The 22,981-nt window shown below is 33.9% G+C and overlaps 1 protein-coding gene across 2 annotated transcripts; it reads left to right on the forward strand.

Annotated features, from left to right (window-relative positions):
- Positions 1-5,479: 5,479 nt before the first annotated feature.
- Positions 5,480-21,641, forward strand: LOC123206072 (separase-like). 2 transcript variants are annotated; one of them, XM_044623180.1, is made up of 27 exons: positions 5,480-6,187; positions 6,619-6,796; positions 6,868-6,975; positions 7,791-7,925; positions 8,028-8,527; positions 9,013-9,118; positions 9,254-9,379; positions 10,378-10,671; positions 10,749-10,865; positions 10,979-11,200; positions 11,325-11,435; positions 11,577-11,714; positions 11,809-12,159; positions 12,244-12,333; positions 13,704-13,964; positions 14,083-14,206; positions 14,320-15,150; positions 16,338-16,575; positions 16,862-16,964; positions 17,222-17,419; positions 17,877-17,932; positions 18,029-18,258; positions 18,357-18,597; positions 19,347-19,752; positions 20,121-20,357; positions 20,559-20,646; positions 20,763-21,641. In XM_044623180.1, the coding sequence occupies exons 1-27, from the start codon at positions 5,601-5,603 to the stop codon at positions 21,272-21,274; spliced, it is 6,588 nt and encodes a 2,195-aa protein (XP_044479115.1). In that variant the 5' UTR covers positions 5,480-5,600; the 3' UTR covers positions 21,275-21,641. The 2 variants fall into 2 exon arrangements, with proteins under 2 accessions (XP_044479115.1, XP_044479116.1); XM_044623181.1 differs by lacking the exons at positions 5,480-6,187; positions 6,619-6,796; positions 6,868-6,975 and having other exon boundaries at positions 7,815-7,911.
- The last annotated feature ends 1,340 nt before the right edge of the window (positions 21,642-22,981 follow it).

Here is a 22,981-nt window from a genome sequence, read left to right on the forward strand (position 1 = left end):
CCTTAATATACACAGGTGTGTATCCTTTACATACAACCATGGTTTACCTAATTTACATGACATGTATCCTAAGCACACAAAAGTGTATCCTTGGTATAGGGTACACGACTATGTGTCTCACATCACAGGGACGTGTATCTATTCTCAATTCCATACTCTCGTGTATTCACTTTACATAGATAGAAGTTTCCTAAAAACACATGGGCAAGTGTCTTAGACATACGAGAATGTGTCGCCTAAATCCTAAAATTTTTAAAATTTTGAACCTAGTTTTCGTGCACTTTCCAGTTCTCAATATCGAACCAAAACACTTATAAGAAAACATATTTCATAGCCAACACCTTACCATACAGTCCTATTCCAAAATATACCCATGAATCGATAATTTAAACATCACCAACATGGCACAACATAGACCCTAAATTCATATCTCATCTTACACTACCTTTCAAAAGTACATTCCATCATATACAATTATAGGTGAAATTCCAACCTTTTATCAACCCCAATAGACCATTAACAACAATTTAAACAATCCATTACCCATATATAAAGAGAATCAATATTTAATCAGGATCAAACAACTCTAAACTATAAATTGAACAATAATTATGCAAAAACTCAATCAATCCTTTTTATTAATTATCAATATATACATATAACTATCCTAAGCAATCAAACCTCATGTACACATTCAATTTGGAAGCATCAGAAGCAATTCAATATAAAAAATCGCAAGAAATCATGCTACTTACCTTGGTACTATGACAGTACTAGTCTTCTCATGGCATGAAATGGTTCCAAAGGCTTATCTCCTAGTAAGACGTGACCTTACCACTCTCCAATCCTTTCTTCTCTCCTATTTGGCTAAAAAAAATTTCCAAAAAAAGTGAGTGATGCATATTCTATGATCGTTTTTATTTTCAGATTAATCACATGTACACAGATGTATGTGTTGGTTATGAAATATTGAAACCATGTTGCGCGATTCTCGCAGAACATATCGTTATCCTAGAATTCAAAATTCATTGACTAAACACGACTATGTACCTTACTTACACGAGCGTGTATCCTAGCTAATTTTGACCAAATCATATGATACAAAAAAAAAAAAAAAACAATTTTGCCTTCTTTGCCACATTATGTATGACCTCTTATATATGGTTGCGCATACCACAAATCACATAATAGCTTCTCAAGCATAATCTCACATAAGAAAATATTAAAAAGACCAAAATAATCTCAAGCATCCCTATGGATGTTACACAACCTAACTACACCAAGTTACGTACCTTTGGTTGTCTTTGTTATCCTTGGCTTTGTCCATATAGCAATAACAAACTACAAGCCAAATCTTGCCCATGTATCTACATAGGCTACTTATTAACAAAAAAGGCTTATTAATGTCTTGATCTCATCACAAATAAAATTTTTTTGTCACGTTGTGTCATATTTCATAAGTCTCATTTTTCTTTTCAATACTTTCATCTTTCCTCTTCTCAAATTACCTCGAACTCATTCTCTACGTGGTCTGACCTTTTACTTTCTCTAACCAATCCATGTGTTCTATTTATACCTTCTCATCATATCTCTACTATTCACCATAACATGCAATTAGTCATTGCTCCAAACATTACAAATATGGACCCTACTCAGGATGCTTTATTTTTTGCTCCTTTAAGTGGTAACATCTCTACCTCTTTTTTTTCCCTGATCACCCACTATCTCATATACCTCACCTAAAGCCTATTCCCCAATCTCAAACCCTACCACCTTCACATACCCATCAGATGGTAAAATGATCACAAAACAATATCTTTAAACCTAAACAATTAAACCTCAATACCAAACATCCTTTGTTATCTACTAATGAACCCTTATATGTAAGTTAAGCTTTATTTGATCATCTGTGGCAAAAATCCATATTTGATGAATTTACCACTCTAATTCGTAATGGAACCTAGGAACTTATTCCTTCTAATCCCAAATAGAACATCATTGGTTATAAGTGGGTCTTTCACATCAAAAGAAAATATGATAACACAATTGATCGATACAAAACCTGTTTAGTTGTTAAAGGCTTTCATCAATAACTTGGAATTGATTTCACTGAAATTTTTAGTCCAATGGTTAAACCAACCACAATTTGCCTTGTCTTTACAATTTCATTATCTCATGGGTAGTCTTTACACCAATTGGATGTGAAAAGTATCTTCTTTCATGACACTATTTTTTAAGAGGTATACATGGAACAGTTTTTTGATTTCATTGATACAACTAATCTTTCTCATGTTTGCAAATTAAAGAAAGCCCTTTACAGCCTCAAGCAAGCACCATGAGCATGGTATCACACCTTACAAACATTTTTGTTGCATTATGAGTTCACAAACTCCAAAGTCAATGTTTTGTTTTTTATTTACAATCATAATAGTGTTTAAGTTTATTTTTTGGTCTATGTGGATGACTTACTTGTCGAAAACAACAATTAGACATTTCTCAACAATTTCTTTACTTTCTTTTAATGGTTTTTCAGTCAAAAATTTAGGATTCATTCATTATTTTTTAGAAGTCAAAGTTCTTGGTACATTAGTCGACTTATTCTTTAGCTAACATAACTATATTCATGAGTTACTTCAACGCTAAAATATGAATAGTGCTAAAAAGGTAACGATTATCTTCCAAATCTTTGTTCTTTACAATTACATGATGGTTCATCTACTATCAATCCTACTATTTTTATACAAGTTATTTGAGGTGCTTATCCATTACATGACCTAATATTGTTTTTCTTGTGAATAAACTTTCTCAATTCATGCATAAGCCTATTGAATATCACTGATAGATTGTCAAAAGTGTACTTCGACTTTTGAAAGAAACCCTTTTCCATGGTTTTCTCATAAAAAAACAATTTTCTTTATCCCTTACTACATTTTCTAACGTTGATTGAGTTGGAAACAAGGATGATTCAACCTCTACATGTGTATATATAATTTATCTTAGTAGTACTCCAATTTCATGGAGTTCTAAGAAGTAATGAATAGTTGCACAATCCTTTATAGAAGCAGAATATGAGGTTGTCGCAACTTTTGCAACTGAGTTAACATGGGTGCAATCTTTTCTTCAAGAACTTGGCATTAATATTCCTCATGCGCCAATCCTATATTGCGATAATATTAGTGCCACATGTTTTTATGTTAATCTAGTTTTTCACTCTCAAATGAAATATCTCTTTGGATTATCACTTTGTATGGGAAAAAGGTCACACAAGGTCAACTTCGCATATCTCACATCTCTACACATGATTAACTAGTTGATGCCTTGACAAAGCCATTATCTCGAGCCAACTTGCTCTTTCTTTTATCTAGGACTGGTGTCTCTGATGGAAACACTATCTTACGAAGGCGTGTACAAGAGAAATTTTCTCCACAATCAAAGGTACAATCTTCTCCACAATCAAAAGAACAATCTTTGCCAATCAACGATATTTCTAATTCAACTTATGTTCAAACATGTGTTTAAAATCATGGTTGTAAATTAGCCTATTTATAGCTAGGTATTAATTCTTTAGTTAACTATATAACAATATATAAGGTGTACCTATTTCTAAGAATGATATATATGAAATTATTTCACAAACTCATTCCTCCATACTTTGTATCTCAAACATGCACTCTAGGGATATTAGGTCCCACATGTGTTTACAAGACATTTATGTCCCAACTCATCACCCTAACTGTAAGAAAACATGCATAAATCAATTCTCAAATTGTTTTTAAAAATCATTAATTAAAGATATGTTTTTGAAATCTTGCTCCTAAGCCCATGCAAAATCTCATATTGGGCTTTATCTAACTTTTACTTATCATGTACATGATCTTAATAATCATTCCTTATCATATTATCTCTCACAGGCACATTTTGATACTTCAACATACCTTTATCATATCAAATATTCATAATAGTGTAAATTTGAAGTAACAAAAGGTTAAGTATCATTTAAAACTTAAATTAACTGCAAACAACCAAAATTGACATGGTAAAAATTTAGAATTAATTACTCTTACCACTTATACATAAATCCTACCCAAGATTTCTACAAATTTTACATAAAATTAAACTCTAAATTATTTAAACAAAGTTGGCAATCAATCTTATACCTTAGATTAACAATAACAATTGAAAATGAACAAAGAAAAACAAGGTAGAGCAAAAAATAAAGGGTAGGATTGATTACTACTATCATTTCTACAATCGCTTTTAGTAATGATTTCATTAACTTTTCAACAAATTTCAGGTAAAACTACACATGATACTAAAATACATGATAATGATGAAAATTTGATGAAAGAATAAGATTAAATTTAAAGTTTTACATACTAAGAACAAATCATGCGTACCTCAAGAAATCTTTAAATTTCAAATTCAATTCTTGGAAAAAAAAAGAAGTAACATAATGAAATGCTTACTTAAGATGACATTGTTGTCAAATTTCTTAGATTTTTAATTGAATTTTAAATGAAATTATGAATAAAAAAGTGTTTGAGCAGTTAGACTTTACTTAAAGTTAGAAATGAAGGTAAAATGAGTATTAATATGGGTTCTTGGCTATGTACATATAATTTATAGAGTGTTGGCTAATTCATTGAGACCCCTTAAAGTTAGGAATTTAACCACACAAAGTTTATCCTAAGAACACTTTTTCATCTCTCTAAAGTATAAATAATATTTCCCCACTTAAAATCAAACTATGTTAATGAAAAAACCTCACATAGTATTAGAAAATGAAATTATCAATTTGTACTTATTATTTTATTTTTCAAAATTATCATATAACCTCAACTTAACAAAAATAAAAAAGAAAACCTTTAAATATCTAAATTACATGAGAATACATTTGTTTCTCTTTCTTTGACCCTTAACCATTTTTTTCCCTCTTCTTGGTTTCCGGATGAAAATGGTGACAAATGATAATAGTAATTATACAAATAGAAATATAAATAAAAGTATTAATGATGTATAATTGCATGTTTGTGGGTAAACTATAATTTCTAAAATTATCAAGAGTGTTAATGAAAACTTTAAGGAGGTTTTTGAAAATTAAAAATAGTTTGATTGCTTTTAAAATTATAAAATTTCAATATGGTCCTTGATAGTTTCAAAAATAATAGTTGCACCCTAAATAACATTACAACATAGTGAACACACCACCAATTAGGATTGTAAATGTAATATTATAAACTATAGGCATAATAATGATATTTTCAAAATATGAGAGTTAATATGATAATTTCTGAAGGAGTGGCATCGTGGGTAGAAAAGTATTATTTATGTCACCTAAGGGTAGAAAAGGTTTTTGTGCAAAAGCTTGGGTGGGAAAACACATTTTACTCCCTTTAAAAATGAAAGGTCTCAATAAACATAATAATTAGTAAAGCTCCGGAAAATTTATGTTTGTAAAACTATCAGGGAAAATTAGTTAGTTGATCAAACCTCAGGGTTTCCATAGAGACAGAAAAAGTTTGAAAAACTTCCAGCCAGGCTCTCTTGGCGCTCATAAATCAAAATTCCCACATTTTCACATTCTTCTTCTTCGCTCGTCCATGGCCTCTTCAACTTCAACCGATTCTTCTCTCCTTTCCGAACTCGAATCCTGCAATACAACAACCCCTATCTTCTCTCTCTTCTCCTCCTATCTCCGCCCCTTCTCAGACCTTAAAAATCCGCAAGACAAAACCCTAATTCGTTCCCTCGCCAAGAAATTCCTTTCCTTCCTCAACAAATCCCTCTCTATTCTCCCCAAACGCCTCTCCAATGCCGATGCACTCTCCAAAGATGAGCAGCTCGTTTCGGATCTCATCGACGTGTATAGGCTTTGCTTGAATTGCTTGGACTTGGTTTCGTCGCAGTTAGCGTGCAAGCCTTACTCCATTCAGCTCCAGAAAATGAGGTTAGTGCGTTGCTTGGAGGCTTTGGGGAAGTACGAGGATGCTGAGAGCGAGGGGCTTCAGGTTTTGCAGGGGCTTAGGAGAATGGATTTCGATGGAAAATCTTGTGATGCGGAGTTTTCTTTGGTGTTTGTGGAAGTTGTGGTAGTGATGGTTAAGTGTGCAGCGATGAGACAAAGGAAGGATGGTGAAGTTTACAGGAGAGTGCTTGGGTTGGTTGAAGAGGCCAGGCACTGGTTCAGGTTATTATTTTCTGAAAAATAATGTTTTATTTTGTGTGATTAGAAAAGTTGGAACTGGAAGATACCAAACTGAAATATTATTTATGTGTTTAAGAAAATAACAGCCGGTAAAGGGGTTCTAGCTAGTAGGATTTTCAATATGAGTTGGACCTGCAGTTATCATTGTTGAGTTAGCTCACAATTTTTAATGCGATCTTTCACATGTTCAAGTGAATTGAAAATTGCTTCTGTTAAGCTGTCGGAAGAATTAATTTCAGTTTCAAAGTGATAATTGCGTATATGTATCTTGAATATCTATAAATTATTAGTTTTACTTGCTACTTGCAAAATTATATTAAAGTTGACGTTTGCAAGTGTAAGAAGGAATAATTTTGTTGTTAAGACTTCAGACTGAGCTGATTAGTTGGCTGATTGGTTTTTGAATACTTCAGGGTATTGGATGCAAATGCATATGAGAAGTTGCATAGAGTACTTGTGTCTTATATGGGTAAATGCACTCTTTTTTTGGTTGGAGAGCTAATTCTCTTTACTGGAAATTTGGTAAGTGAATTTTGTTTGGCAACATTGACTGAGTATGCAAATGCATCAATGAAAGATCAAATTTATAAGGTAATTATTTTACTTCCCAGTTACAGTATTGCATACCTTTAGAAATATTGTAATTAATCAACCATGTGCAGTTCTCTCGCCGGATATGTGCATCTCTGTTTTCACTAAAGGCGAGTAAGCAGTCAGTTGTCGTTGAAATAATACTTGGTGTCCTGGATTCTGTTGCCTGTCAATGCAAGGTAAAGTGAAGACTGTCATATAGCCAGAGGATTCTTAACATTAAAGAAATGTGCTTAAATAATGCATCTGCTGTCATGTAAAGTAACTCAAAGCATTACTTCTTTCTATGATTTATCTTCAAAATGCCTGTGAATTCTATTCATTAATATGTTATGATATACGTATAACGAACATGATAATTTATTCACTTGTCTTGGCATTGCATGAATTTTTGGTGACAGTTCTTAAGCCTTATTTTGGTTGTGGGACTGAATCGAGAAAATGCTTCTTTTTAGGGTCTTAAATCAGTGTGACACATTGTGGGTTCAGAGTTGTTCATATGATTGACGCTATAGGGAATACATTCTTTCAAGATCTAGGAGAAAATTTGCGCTTATTAAATTAACTGCTTTGCATTTTAGTAAGAGATCTAATGCTAATTGCTATATTAATTTGATTCAATAACGAAAGATGTTGAGGTTATTGATGCTTGGACGTTATCCTTACCTTCTTTGAATTATATCAACTTCTTCATTGCTCTCTTGTTATGTTAGATGTCTCATTCCTAAATAGTCTTTCCATTCTAACGTAATGGTACTTTACTTTTCATTCTGATTGTATGGCCCTTCACTTTTCTTTCCTCGGGTTTTTTCTTCATCAATTTAACTGTATGACATATGAGAGAACAAGCTTTGGGCCTTTTATTATGGGTTTAAGTTGGGAAAAATATGCTGCTGTTATATTTGGAGACTGCTAGTTGCAATATTTTACTTGATTCAACATTATTAATTCAAACCCCATAGTGATTGCAACTTTAGTACTTAACTTTTGGCAGGTTGAATTAAATAACAGTGGAATTGAGCTGGTTGAACTTGTATCATATTGTGCCAACAAATGTCGTGCCACATGTACATTTTTTTGTGGTACTGTTGCAGGACATCTAGATCACATAGCAGGTGACTTACCTCAGGTATCTTGTTCTGTTATTTATGGGTTTTGTAGCATGGTATGTCATATCATTGTTTAGTAAAGATGTTTCTGCTTGTTAATTTTAAGTTAAACTAATTGGCAGGTTATGACACCTACTGATTTGATTCTGATGCTCTATGCTGCTGGGTTGTACTTTACCAACTATGGTGTTAACTGCACTGGTGGTGATTTAACATCATCCAGAGGTGCAAAAAAGGAGTTTGCAATCAGGATTTTGCTTAATGATGGTGATAGACTATACAAATTGGCTACTTTGCTTGGTTCATTGGGACGTCACTTTTCTGTTAGCTGCAAAGAGAATGTGTCATCTAGAGTTGAATATGAGGACTCTTTCAGTCAAATATGTTTGCAGACAAATTCTAATCATGAGGCCTCTATAACTCTGATGCAGAAAATTGGAGAGGACTATATGCTGTCTTACTTAAATGCATTGAAATTCTTGTGCCATCCACTTGCTGAACTAATTAATTCAGAGAAAAAAGAGATAGTTTCTGAAATTGAAACTATTCCGGGTCATGAACAGCTCTCAATTATTCAGGATGCATTTTATCAGCTTTCTGGTGCTTTTCTTTTTTGGCAGAGGCAAGTGAATTCTAATACTCTATATCTACATTTCTTTGTTCAATGGCTATAAATGGAGCTATTTGTGCACCAAAAGGGTTCTAGTGTTCTATTGTGCATTTAATTTTGAAACTTTGCTTTTCAAATAACAAAATAAGGTCTGTAAAATGTAATCAGTTTTGCCTTGCGAGTTAAATTTACTACTTATACTAATCAACTACTGTTGATGTGAGGGATAATTTCCTATAGTGATTTTTTTAATCTAGTACTCTTTTTAAGACCTGAGATGAAAGAGGCTCTCTTGAAGGGCCAGTTCTATGCTATCTATGCCAAAAGAAGATGTCAATGAAATTACATGGTAGCATTCTTGAGTATGAAATTATATGAAGTCATGGATAACGCTGAAACTGGTGTAGGTTAATATCTGGAAATCCATGCTCAAGATCTTTTGTTGCATTCTTGATTATATTTACAAATATTGAAATTTTTCTTATTTTTACATGCAGCTATGCATCTGAAAGAGATAAACATGGATTTGATGATAACAAGATTGTAATTACTGTAGCTGTGGCTGCTTTTATTCTCTCAATCACAACAAATTGTAAAATGAAGGTGGTGCTCTTACTCTGTGATACTAGGCTGGCTGAAATTTGGTCACTTGATGCAGATTTTGTTTTCTTAATCATTGTAGGAATGTAGTATATTTTTTTTCCAACTTATTTGTTAGCTTTTTTTTTTTTTTTCCAGAAGAGTTCTCGCCTAATTAAGAACATCATTGCTAGTGAATGGATTGAACCTCAAGGACTAAAATATATTTATGCCTCTCTTTACAATATTGGTGTATCTCTGTACAGAAATAAGCAATTGAAAGAGGTAACTTCATGGAGCAATGTGGTTTTGCTTTGTGTTCTTTATAATGCTAGTTATTTCCCCCTCAAAATCATCATCTAGTTTACAAGAATGAAAAAACAATATATTTTATTGCATGGTTAATTTGCAAATATTTTTTTCATTCTCAATAGATGCCTTGTTATGAATGATTGTTACAATATTGTTTCTGCATGCTTTGAAATTAACTTTGGTTACTAATCAGTAGGATTAACTAATTTCAGAAGTTTGTGTAGTATCCTTTTCTGAAATTGCTCATGCATTTGCTATTTGCTGCCAGGATAGCTCACAAAATCTATTTGCTGTTCAATTGATAAATATAAGGTCAACCCTTAGTTGACTAATTTTAAGCTCAACTCTTCACAAAGGCCTCCAAATTTTTGGTACTTCATTCATGTACATGTTAGTTAAGCTATGAAAGAGAATATAGAAATAGCAATTCATGCCTCGTGGCTTTGAAGACTGTTTTCACTGGTCACACGTTATTATTTTGATGATAGTATAAATACATTTCTGGTCTTAGAAGTAGTGAATAGTATCAAAGAAGCAAAATTTTCTGGCCTACAGAAACTTCAAATTTTCCAGTCTATATTTTGCGACCACAATTAGTTCTGGGTTTTGTGTTTACAATAGGTGTATATGTGTATCCTTCCACCGAGAAACATAAAAAAGAAAGGGATAATTACAAATTTTTATTAAATGTATGAGAAAGAACAGACAAGTGATTGGAGAGATAGATCAATGTGAACATGGACAATGAGGATGCAGTAGATTTGATCCCAGGAAAACAGAATAAATGATCAACTTAGATTAATCATCATTTATATCCATGTAGATGATAGGGAAGAAGTGTTCATTCTTGATAAACATGCATGCACATATTTCCTATCTTGGATAATCAACTTGAACTGTAATATCCTTGTAGTGTTTGTTTTGCGTTTAAGGTGTTTGGTTTGTATGAATTATGTATTCTGTCTTTGCAGGCTTCAGAGGCTCTCAAATTATGTTGTAGAGCTTCATGGACTTGTGCAGTACTTCAATGCAAAATGTTTATACAGAAATCAGAGGGGTCCCTTCATGATCTGTCGGAAGGTGCTATTGTTGATTTTGTTAATGAGGCATGCACAAGAAGTGCTTTTCTTTTGGAGGTTCTCCATCAATCTAATAGTCATAAGATGAAAAAAGTCATTGTTCAGAGTCTTGAAAATTGGTCTGTTGTTTACACTTTGTTTAGAAGGCTGCCAGGTCCTATGCTTTTGGTGAAAAATTGGGTTAAGGTAACCTGTGAGAAACCCTCCTAACTTGTTCACTATATTTCCTTTTATCTCTATTCTGATTGTTGATTGATTGTCAGATAGTATGTAAACTTCGTGAGAATGTAGATGTAGAGGATGCTGCTCCATCTTTATACAGTTTGCTGTCATCTTCTGAAACACTGTCAGAAAAGACACTTGGCATTATTTTAGAGCAGGTTTGGTCCACCGTATGAAGCGTACATTTTATTTCAGGTGTTCTTGTTATAATGCTTCTTTTTAGATACTGATGTATGGTTTTTCTTCTTTCATTTGTTCTCTGATTTTTTAGGAGCTTCATGCATATGAAGAATTGAATCCCTTAGGCCCAGAGTTGTGTCAGAGAAGGCAAATGAAAATTATTAGTATCCTTCTGCAAAACGTGTACGATACAGAAGATAGTGGGTTACAGAAGTCAAGAATTTTACTCAAAAAAGCAAGGACATTAAGGGCCATGGGAAGGGAAGGTTTGAAGGACTGTATTCAGTGCTTGTCAGAAGCAATATTCTTTATGGTGATTTACTTAGTTCATTGTCTTTCTCTCCTCATTTCTACCCAGCTGATACAATTTTAAGTTGTGAATTCTTATCATTTTTAGAGTTGAATTTATGACTAACTGGAAAATATTCTCTGAACAGAATGGCATTTCTGAAGACATATGTAGACGTGGAACTTTGCTGTGTCATCTGTTAGCTGTGGCATATTGCTTACGTGCTTTATGTACCCAGGAAGCTGAACCAAACTCTAAGGTGTTGATGCATAAAAGGCTAGTCTCCAGGATTGCGTAATTAATGCTTAATTGTTTTGTGTGTTCAGTTAGTAACCATGCATAAATTTGGTTTTGAAGTATTTGTTTCACTGAATTAATGCCTGGTTTTTGTTGTAAACAGCAAGTCATCAAAGATATTGATTCTGCCCTAAATCAATGGTTGAGCATATCCATTTGCTCTACAATTGATGAGTGCAATATAGTCACAGAGAATACAATGCTACTATTGTATAATGTAGTTGATCTGTTATCAATGAAGGTATGCTTTTGACCTGAGTTGGATGCTGTTGGTTTGCAATGAAGCATAGTGTTCTTGATTTTTGACATCACATTATCTTTTTTGGTATTTTTAGGGTTGTACAGAATTTCACCATCGTTTATATAAACTGATGATTAGATTTTTAAAATGGAAGAATGTTCCATTGGAAAAGTGCGTGTACATTTTGTGGGAAAGTAGAAGGCTTAGTCATGCTCTTTGCATTTCCCCCGTGAACGAGGCGTTTCTCATAAATTTAGCTGAGCAATGTGGTGAAATTTCTAAATCTATTGATTTTTGGATACGCTGTTTAAAGGAATCTCAACCATTGTTAGTTGGATTCCAACAGAGTCTCACACTTTTATTTGCTGATATTCGTGAAAGTCTTGATCAACCATACATTACAATTGCTGACGTGAAAGATGCTGTTTCTGATCTCACTTCAAGGGTAAGATTTTCTAATTAGCACCATTTATATTTTAATCTTTTATTTGTGTTATCTTATTGATGTAAAGTGTCAATGTCCTTGCAGCTTCCTCTACCTCCTCGTTCTTTGTTCCTTGTTGGATATCTCTACTATGACTTAAGTGAAAGACTTGCTGCAAAGGGACAACTTTTTGAGGTAAACAGCTTTAGATTTACTTCCAAATTTGTGTTACCTGAAGTTCTTTTTTTTTTTTTTCCTGAAAAGATGTTGTGCACAAGCTCTAGAAATTAGGTGCAATTTTCTATCTATAGCTGTGTGTCTGTTTCTGAACTTGTCTAAGTAGTTCTAACAGCTGTCAAGAGGAGTAGAATGACTAGTCCTTTCTTTCATAGGTGTGGGGCATCTATGCATGACTCCATTATTTTATGAACTTTTATGTAATTACCTGATGTGGCGTTGATGTGAGTTTGACTTTTTGTGATCAGATTAGGATAGGGTATCCCCTTTTTCCCCTTGTAATGGCCTAGTGGCAACCAGATTGAAAATTGGATGATTGTGCGGCATCTAAGTGAAGAGTTGACTAATTTCAAATGGATGCTGCCAAAAATTTAGTACTTATGTGCTTGTATGTGTTGGTTTTCTGTTTGTGGATTGATTTCTTGTTTTCAATTTTCACTAATTGTCAATTGTGTTGAGATTGTATTGTTATTGGAGTGAAATTCTTTTTTAAATAGTTACATATTTTTTGATCCTTTTTGTCACAGTTTGTATTTTGCATTTTTGTTCAAAACTTCATCTTCCTCCTTGTTTGATTTTCGGAGAAATTTAACCTATAGCGTTAGACTTGAACCTTCTAATCTATTTTAGACCTTACAAATTTAATTACTGTTTTTGAATGTCCTTATATTTTTGTTATGGCAGAAAAGGATTTACTTCGGAAGTTTGGTTTTTGGAATTCATGTTCATTGAATTAATGGAAAAAATGCCACATTTGGTTTAGCTTATATAGAGTATGATTGACTAATAGTAATTATTTCAATAATCCATCAGGTCTCTTGATAAACATTTACTTAAGTCCTCTATAGTGGATGGCCATGTCCTATAAGCATCTCCCCTCCCCCCTCCTCCCCCCCCCTTCCCCCCCCCCCCCCCCTAAAAAAAAAAAGAGGAATAATAAATTGACCCCTGACATTTATATCCTACTCAAACCGGAGAAACTAATCTAAACTACAGTTAATCTAAAAATTAAAAAAATGACTTGTCTCTAAATTCCAAGAACAGAATATTGCATAATCTTTTGATTCAGCATCATTTAGAGGGATTGTGTATTTTCTCCTGTAGTTTCTTTTGCCTTACAAAGAAAGTAGAATAACAAGTTGGAACAGTTTTTTAGATCATGAATACCATGACAACAGTTTTTTTTTCCTTTTTGGTTTTGAAGGTTTTGAGTTGTTTCAATTACTAAAATTCCTGAAATTTATATGATTGGTTTTGAATTTATAGGCATCATTGTATTTATCACTCTTTTTAAGTCAATTTTCTAACAAGTTTTTCTTATAACTTAGGCTCTTTCACATGCCAAAGAGGCTCACCGGCTTCGTACTGAACTCTTTCAAGAGATATTTTCGTATTCTAGTGACAGGCATGTTCAAAAGTATGAGGCAGGGGACCTCATGCAGAAGCTAACTTATGCTTTTAAAGATTTCCATGTAACCAGATCTATTACTAGTCAAGTTTGGTCATTTGATGTTACTTTGTGGAATGTGGATGATTGTTATCTTAGTCCATGGAATGTCCTACAATGTTATCTTGAAAGTACTCTCCAGGTTTGGTTTATCTTCTCTGTCTCATCAATATTCCAATCAGTGTTCTAAATTGTACTCTGGAGAGACCTCTTCTTTACTTTCAATATTAAGAGTTAGTTCCTTGTCCTTTCACAAACAGGTTGGAATTATTCTTGAATTAGTTGGAAATGGCATTGAGGCTGAAAGCTTCTTTCTGTGGGGAAAAAGCATCTCCTGCTTACAAAGTTTGCCACTATTTATAGTTGCCTTTTCATCTGTCCTAGGTCTGGAATTTAATTTATATAAGTTCCTAATTATAAATGCTTGTCTGACTATTTTTTATTCGCTAAGAAAAGAACACATTTGTTAGCTTACCTTTACTTTTAAATATGATTAGGGAAACTATACCGTAAGAAACAGCTCTGGGATCTGGCAGAAAAAGAGCTAAAAAGTGCTAAACACATATTGGAAGAGAGTAGCAAGAATTTCTCTTGCTCAAAGTGCAGATTGATGCTGGAAGTCACTGTTGATCAACAACTTGGTGATTTATCCCGCAGCCTCTGTGATGGTCCTGCTGGAAATTCTTTGATGGAAAGATTATCTAATGCTGAAAATATTTACAAATCTGCGTTAGAAAAACTAAATCTTTCTGAGTGGAAAAATTCTATCAGTTGTCCTGATGGAGAAAGTGTTGAGAGCATTTTTCTGAAGAGACCTTTTGGTCAAAATGATGAACATGTGGCTACCAATAAATATTCTGATTCTTCCGTATATTATCCAGATACAAAGGAAATTCTTACAAGGGATGGGTCAGTTGCCAAGATGGAGGGGAAAACATCTAGAAAGCTGAAGAATGCGCCAAAAGCTTTCCTAAAAGATCAACCTTTGATACCTGAGTCCAATTCAAGAATTACACGTTCCAAATACCGATCTTCTCAAAACCAATGTGTAAACGGTTCCAGTGAGGTGCAAGCAGGCCTTTCAAAACATACCACAGACAATACTTCATCTGATTTTATTAATCCTCTTAGTCAAAGGGAGTCTGTCTTGGAGAGAAAAAGTTGTATTGTTAATACTGGTTGTGAAGCTACCTGCATCTGCAACAAAATGAAGTGTTGGAGATGCCTTTCTGTCGAAGTTATTGAATCTGGGTTACTTGATAATTTTGTACATATGAAGTGGGAGTTTATTCGCAGGCGTCTTTCACTGAGTGTACTTACTGGTATAGGTATGGTTGCTACTGCATACTATAAACTTTACTGTAATTGTTTATGCTAAGAACACATTAGATAGAAGCCACACGATTTATTCTTCTAAGAAAATACAAAAAAGTGTCTGAACTTTATGACATTTAAATTTAAAAGAATGGAACATACCTCTATGTGAAATAAAAGCAGTTTTGTAACTCTTCCTTGTTTGAAAACTGTATTTAAAATGCTTTTGATATACACATAGATATATATTCTCAACGGTTAAGATGTCTTTCTATAATGTACATATTTCTTCTAGATTACTTAGACTGAAGAGGGAATCCTGTAAGTGTTTCAGAATGAAATAATTGGGCTAGTGGAGGTGAATGCTTACAAGATAGGAGTGCAGAATGGAACTAAGTTCAAAAAACTTATTAATTCAGATAAAGTGCAGAGTTTAAAATGTTTGGAGTATTTAGGTTTTTGATTTTTGATGTAAGTATTATATTTTTTGCTTGAAATTCTAAATTAATTGTGACTAGATCTCAATTCCTTTATTGATTTTTTCAAATTAGAAGTTCTTTGTAGTTTTGTCAATCTGGAATACTTTGTTAATCAATTTTTTTTTTGGTTGTAGTTTTAGTGACATTTCTTATACTTGCATGCATTTTCCACATTTTTTATATATATAATGTGTATACCTGAATAACCTCTCTTAGCAAGAGGATGCATTTGCAATCAGCCCCTAAATGTGTGCATGTCATAGAAAAGCTACCTGGATGAGTATTGAGTACTTACAAGAGACTTATCTGAAATGACAAACTATGTTTACCTACCATGTCTTATTCCTTTTCCCAAATGATTGTACCCTTTTTTCTTGGCTTTACCACAAACAAAAATGAATTTTCTAGGTAATGTTGAGAAATTAATGATTTTACAAGAGTTGTAGTACTTGGGTTGTGTTTGTGATTTGACATGCACACCATGACTACTTATTGTCAGTTATGACAGTGGAAGAGTGAAGGTGAGATGGGAAAACATGACAAACAGATGTATGCACACACATCCACTCCCACACATTCATGGGAACACTTGTGCTAATTTGTGGCTATGATATGCTTTTTTTTGTGTCCTTTACCAGATAATAGACCAAATCTTTAATATTTCTATATTTATAGTTTATTTTCTTTATTCCTTCTTGATGTATATCTTTTAACTATTTCAGGAAAATGCTTAGGAAATCGTGATCAAATTCATGAGGCGCATGAAATTATTTTACAAAGCCTATCTGTTCTATTCAGCAGAAACTCATTCTGTCATGCACATTCTTCTCTTTCTCCAAAATTTCTTCTTGATTTAATTGGTAAGGAGTTCTCAGGAGATGTTTTTGCTGTTGAGCGTGCGGCTATACTTTACAACATTTGTTGGTTGTCTTTGAAGGATTACCATTCTAAGAAAACAAGGTATTTAACTCTAGGCTGTAATTTATCTCATTTCTGTCCATCTTAAGAGGAAGTTATTTTCTATATTTTTATTTATAATTTAGAAGGGATCATCTTTGTCATTCTGGTAATAGCATCAAAGAAGACCATTTGGTGTGATAGTTGGAGAAGTTGGAACCATCACCAAGATATTATCCATTAACTAGTAGACATTTCATAATTGATTCAGCCTCAATAGCTCCTTCATAATCATATTTTGTGCAAAATTAATTCCTTTGTCTTTTGTTTGGTTTTTTTTGTTCACCAGGCATAGTTGCTGTGATTTGTCTAACATTCAGTTGCAGAAAATAGTTCCTTGGTTGATGATAGCCTTTGTGCTTTGCCGTGAGGTTCCCATTCTTTTTCAGAAGGTTAGAATTTTGTTTTCCAATTGCTATATGCCATTTCATGAATCATGCTCAAAATATTCATAAGAGGCACTGTACTGATTAGTTCATATGATAGAACCTGTTTCTGTCATGATTTTTGCATTAATGACTTTTTAAGAGTGCTCAATTTAAGTTGTATACATATAACGATTGTTTTTACTCTCTTGTCCTCTTTGTTTGCATCTTTTCTTCTATGTGATTCGTGCTGATGGTATTTTTTTCTTTCATTAACATAACAGGTTTCTAGATTGCTTGCTGTTGTGTTTATACTTTCTTCTTCAAGCAAGCTTTTTTCTCTTTCATCTTCTTGCAAAGTACTCTCTGAAGGTCACTGGGCTTCTTTTTTCCATCAAGCTTCACTTGGTACTCATCTTAATTGCCAGTTCCTATCAAACATGACCTGGAGATATAAGGGCCAACACCTTCTGGATGCTGAGGTTAGTATGCATTTTTACAGGTCCTATTTCCCAAAATATTTATACATCTTTAATATTTATCTATTTTCAAAGCTACCTATCTTTTTGATATATAATTTTAAATCTTTTTCACGGTGGACAATTTTGTAAATTAATTAATATTTATAATTCAAAATTTTAAAGTTAACTGGCACTTAGACATTCCCGAATGAAGAATGGATACCTACATTAATTTTATTGAAGGTTGCAAGATATATTCAGTACTGTCTTTTATTAGCTGTATGATGGTTAAATTGTGGGTTTTTAGACTCTTAACCTGGCAAAAGAATGTCATCTTTTCCATTTTTTTTTTCATTTCTTCACATTTTTTTAAATTAGTTTCCTACTAAATACGTTGTATCAAAATCCACATAATGTTTCTAGATTTCCTGGAATTTTGGACTTGTTTGTTATTTTAATATGGTAATGCCAACTGCAGAGCACACATGTAACCAGCTCATTAAACTTGGGGACAGAATCAAGCAATTCACTCAGGTCTGAGATGCTGCCTTTTTGGAATGCGTGCACACGCACACACACAGTGTTCATGTCACTCTTGCTAAAACTGTCTTCATTTCCTCTCTGCTGCAGTTTTGCTCCTGAATCTATTAAAAATCTTGAACAATTTGTGAAAGACTTTTTTGTGGGTCTTCCTTGCGCCACAGTCATCTGTGTTACTTTGCTTGGGGGTGCTTATGCTAGTTTATTACAAGAACTCCTACTTTATCCTTCGTGGGTTCATGCGTGGATGCTATTCTCACGCTTGAATTCTAAGAGCCAACCTATTGTTGTACTTCTTCCGGTAAATACTATATTAGAAGGTACATTGCTTTATATGTCTTTTGTAGCCTGGACATTACAAACACACAAAATGTGTTTGAGTTTATATGTAAAATAATTATTTGTTAATATTGACCAGAGGCTTCAGATGATGGTGTCAATGCAAATTTTGGCTTTGAGGAATTATATGAAAGCAAGGATTGTGGTAAACATTGGCACTGCCCCTGGGGTTCCACTGTAGTTGATGATGTAGCTCCAGCCTTTCAATCGATATTGAAAGAGAGCTACTTAATGTCTTTTCCACAAGATACAGAAAGGAATAGGTCTTTATGGTGGATGCAGAGAAAAAAGCTTGATCAACGACTTGGTGAATTGCTGAGGTAACCTCTTTCTCTCATTACAAGCTCCTAAGAATTTATTTATTTTAATCAAACAGATTTAAAGTTGAAAAGTAGCATTTTGGATTACAACCAACAACGTTCTAAACCCTTGAATTATGATAGATTCAGTGAATAAATGCAGATTGAATTGTGAAGATTGTTCTGATGTCTGATACCTTCTATTTAAAAGTAATTAATAATAGCTTGCATGATGTTATAGTAATTAATATATAACATGGTACACAAATTCCCTGTGCTCACTCCAAAATTCTCTTTCCTTGGCACCCTCACCTTTTCCCTTTCCAGTAAGAAACTAAGAAATTAGATTAAGATAAATAAAATAACAGATTGTAAATATGTCATCTCAACCATAATATATTCATATAATATTTCTGTCACTCTGCACTCTTTCAAGATCGAATACCTCTTATCCTAGACAGCCCTCAAAGATTAACTCATAACCCCTTCCTGATTCAGATGAACAAAGTGGAATGATGTATGTTGAAATTCCTAGGAGATGAAAGCCTAAAAATAAAAAGTTAATTTTGTTTCTCAAACTGTTGTTGCAAATGTTATATTGGTAGATAACTATAAATTGTCAAGATATTCTGTTGGTGGCTGCTGAAATTTGATGAGAGAACCTTTTCTGCCAGTTACAGTGGTTCATGATTTTATCTTAGGCTTTGAATATTCAGTTGTTTGGGACTCTACAATGGTTGATTGTTGCATGATGTAATCTTGTGCTCCAGGAAAGTAGAAGATTCATGGTTGGGTCACTGGAAATACATGTTTCTTGGAGAATGGTCAAACTGCAAGAATATGGACAGAATACTTAAGAAACTGGCACGTGATCTAAAATCTAAATGCAAAGTTGACGTGAATGAAAGTCTTCTGAGAGTTGTTCTTGGAGGTTTGAAGAGTGGTTATAAGAGAGAGGAAAATATGGCACAGCTGTTTTCCAAGAAAGGTTGCTGCATTGGCACATTTGGATATTCTGATAACAACAATCATAGGGCATCATCTAAGGAGTCCAATGGAGTTGAAAAGCTATCGGAGTTGGCCTTCCAACTAATAGATGAAGCATTAAAGGAGCTAGAAGCAGAGGAATCTGTAAATAGAGAACCTGCAATTCTAGTGCTAGATTGTGAAGTACAGGTAAGGCTTTGAATTTTTTGTCCTCTATATCTATATTTGTGTCATTTTTGCCAGTTCGATTTTCAATAAATCTGTTTATTTGTATGGTTGTTTGATTGAATTATATCAGTTCATGAATCTGATCTGGTGAGTTCAGTTGTCGAATTCTTCTATATTATTCACTGGTACCTTTTGTAAAACATAGGTTTGTATCAAGAAGTATAGGGTCTTAAAATAATTGTCTACCTCCAGTATTGATGATTTGAGCATTTAATACATTCTGGATCAGGCCTGATCTGCAAATCTATGGGCATCAATTGGAGACTATGATTATATTTCCTTTATTAAACACCAACTCTAGACTTGATTTAATTGCTGACAATGTGCAGATGCTTCCATGGGAGAATATACCAATACTAAGAAACCAAGAGGTTTATCGCATGCCTTCTGTTGGTAGCATATTTGCAGCACTTGAGAGAATCCACCACCAAGAGCAAGTCAGAAAGCTTGTTGCCACCTTTCCTTCAATAGATCCGTTGGATGCTTATTATTTGTTAAATCCCAGCGGGGATCTCAGCTACACACAAGTTCAGTTTGAGGATTGGTTTAGGGATCAAAACTTGAAGGTATCTGCCACATTGCTTTTAGTCAGAAAGGGATTATATAAAATCCATATGTTCAAATAAAATTATAGATCCGTCTGTACTGCATTTTCTTTTACACACACAGAAACATGTACTCATTCAGCCATGACTTACTCTCATCATGCTCTATAATGTTATGTTAATGGAAATTTTCTTGGAAGTAATATTATGTTTACATGGCAGGGAAAGGCTGGATCTCCTCCTACAGCTGAAGAATTGGCTGTAGCCTTGAAAAATTATGATCTCTATATTTATTTTGGCCATGGAAGTGGTATGCCAAATTGATTTTATGTATTAATAATACCAGTTTTTTCTTTCATGCCTGTTCACACTGCTGTTTTCTATAATGAATTTTCCTTTTGAACTCTGTTTTTTCTGGTGGTGCAGGGTCACAGTACATTAAATGGCATCATGTACAGAAGCTAGAAAAATGTGCTGCTACTCTCCTGATGGGATGCAGTAGTGGTTCTCTGTCATTAAATGGGTGCTATGCTCCATCTGGTACGCCTCTATCCTATCTGCAAGCGGGTTCTCCAGTAATTTTTGCCAACCTATGGGATGTGACAGACAAGGATATTGACCGATTCGCAAAGGCCATGCTTGATGGTTGGTTGAGAGAAAGATTGAATGTTTCTGTGGATTCTGAACAAACCATTTTAGTAGGGGAAGAGCATGATGCCAAGAACAGAAGGGGTAAAGGTATTAAGAAGAAAACCTCAAGGAATAAATCACCCGACTCTTTGGATAATGGAACATTTAAGAATAGTTGTGATAGTAGACCAAAACTTGGATCATTCATGGGCAGTGCCCGTGATGCATGCCAACTCCCCTTCTTGATTGGGGCTTCACCAGTATGCTATGGTGTCCCTACTGGTATAAGAAGAAAGACGAGTTTGTAACAGTTGAGGAGTCGCTTACCTTCCTCTGCCAAGCACGATCTCTCGGTGACTGGTGATCTAATTCAGAACCCCTTTTATAAATGGTGTGTATTACAAAATTTTTTGCCCCTTTTCCAGATTGTTTTAGGTTGAATAAATACATTAGCAAATTTTGGCGCTGTTACATTGTTTGCCTGGTGTAGTGATGTTCCATTAATTGTAATATAGATTAAGGATGTTTATTCAATTAGGTTAAGTAGTAAAAGTGCAGAAGAGAATCGTCTTCCTTGTCTCCCTTGTCTCAATGCCTACAGCTACAAATACAATGAAATGATTCAGGGGAGGGGACTTATTGATATTAAAAAATGAGATTTATTGTCATAAACTATCCATGGGGTTTGAGATCATCACCTAAATGGTGATTTTTATGATTTAATACATTGTGTGATAGATACTCTTGGATGTTAGTGTCAAGAGCTGTTTATGATGTAATAAGGGTTCAAGGGTACAGTGATAAAAATTTGAAAAGCTACCATTGGAGTGCAAGTCCAAGTCCTAGGGGTAATTATACTCTTTATCTTTCATTTTTTTATTCTAACTTATATTTTCTTGGTCTTATCTAATTTGTTTTATTAATCTGAATTATAAATATGATTTTTAACCATATTTATATGATTTAGAATTAGATTTTCTGCAAAATACGTATAAATCTTTGATAGAATTAAGATAGGAGTGATGAATGCCAATTTGTTATTTCGTCAATTTTTTCTAGTTAATTTTAGATTTAAAAATGATTTATTTACTTTAAATGCATATTGTTATAATCAGTTTGTCTAATTTTGAGTTATAATTTGTGAAAAAAAAAAATTAATAGAATTCAAATATAGGTGTAGTCTTGGTAGAGTAGGTGTGATGGGTGGGCTAAAAATCACACCAAAAATAAATGCCGTTTGCCCTTTTTTCATCAAACATTTGTTGGTCACAGTTATGGTGAGTTGGCAAGGTTGGTGGCTGCAATCTAGGCACATTTGGGGTAAAGCAACAAACCAGTATGATTATTCTGTCTTGGTTGGAAATTGCTAATGTTTGGACTGTGGTTTACAGGTCTGTTGATGGATGGAACCTGTGGAATCTTAGTGGTCGGTTTTGGTTACTTTTGGAGGGCAGTTACAGTGATCCCCTGTAACTTAGCTAAAGAGTATGCTTCAGTTAAGGTTTTAGGCTTAAACATCCTAACTAGCATTTATAATTCGTCCACTAATCTAGACAAGAAGAAGCTCAACACTTGATCTTCCTGAATCCCCGCTCTAGGGTATAATTCATCAAATTCGTCCAAATATTGTTGAAGGGAACTTGCTTAACATTCTGCATTTTGCCAATGGATCGTTCTAGGCATAGCTACCAAACCTAGCCTTCATTGCCGAGACATACTCTTACCATGACAGAGCAGCTTTAGTCCTTAATCTCACATAACCTTGATGCCATTGGATTGCACGTCCCTCTAAATGTAGAACAACTATTTTAATTCAGTCTTCCACTGGTGTTTCATCCACCTCAAAGTAATATTCAACTCGCATGATCTAAACGTCAAATCCATCTCCATTGAAGTGAGGAAAATCCAATTGAGTTGTTTTTCCCCATATATGGTGGGTCTTTGAAGCTGATCTGGAATTCATCCTTGTTGGTCGTCGATTGAGACATCACCTCAGCTTGTTGGAGACTTAAGCC

This window comes from Mangifera indica, unplaced genomic scaffold, assembly GCF_011075055.1.
Source record: "Mangifera indica cultivar Alphonso unplaced genomic scaffold, CATAS_Mindica_2.1 Un_0023, whole genome shotgun sequence".
NCBI lineage: Eukaryota > Viridiplantae > Streptophyta > Magnoliopsida > Sapindales > Anacardiaceae > Mangifera > Mangifera indica.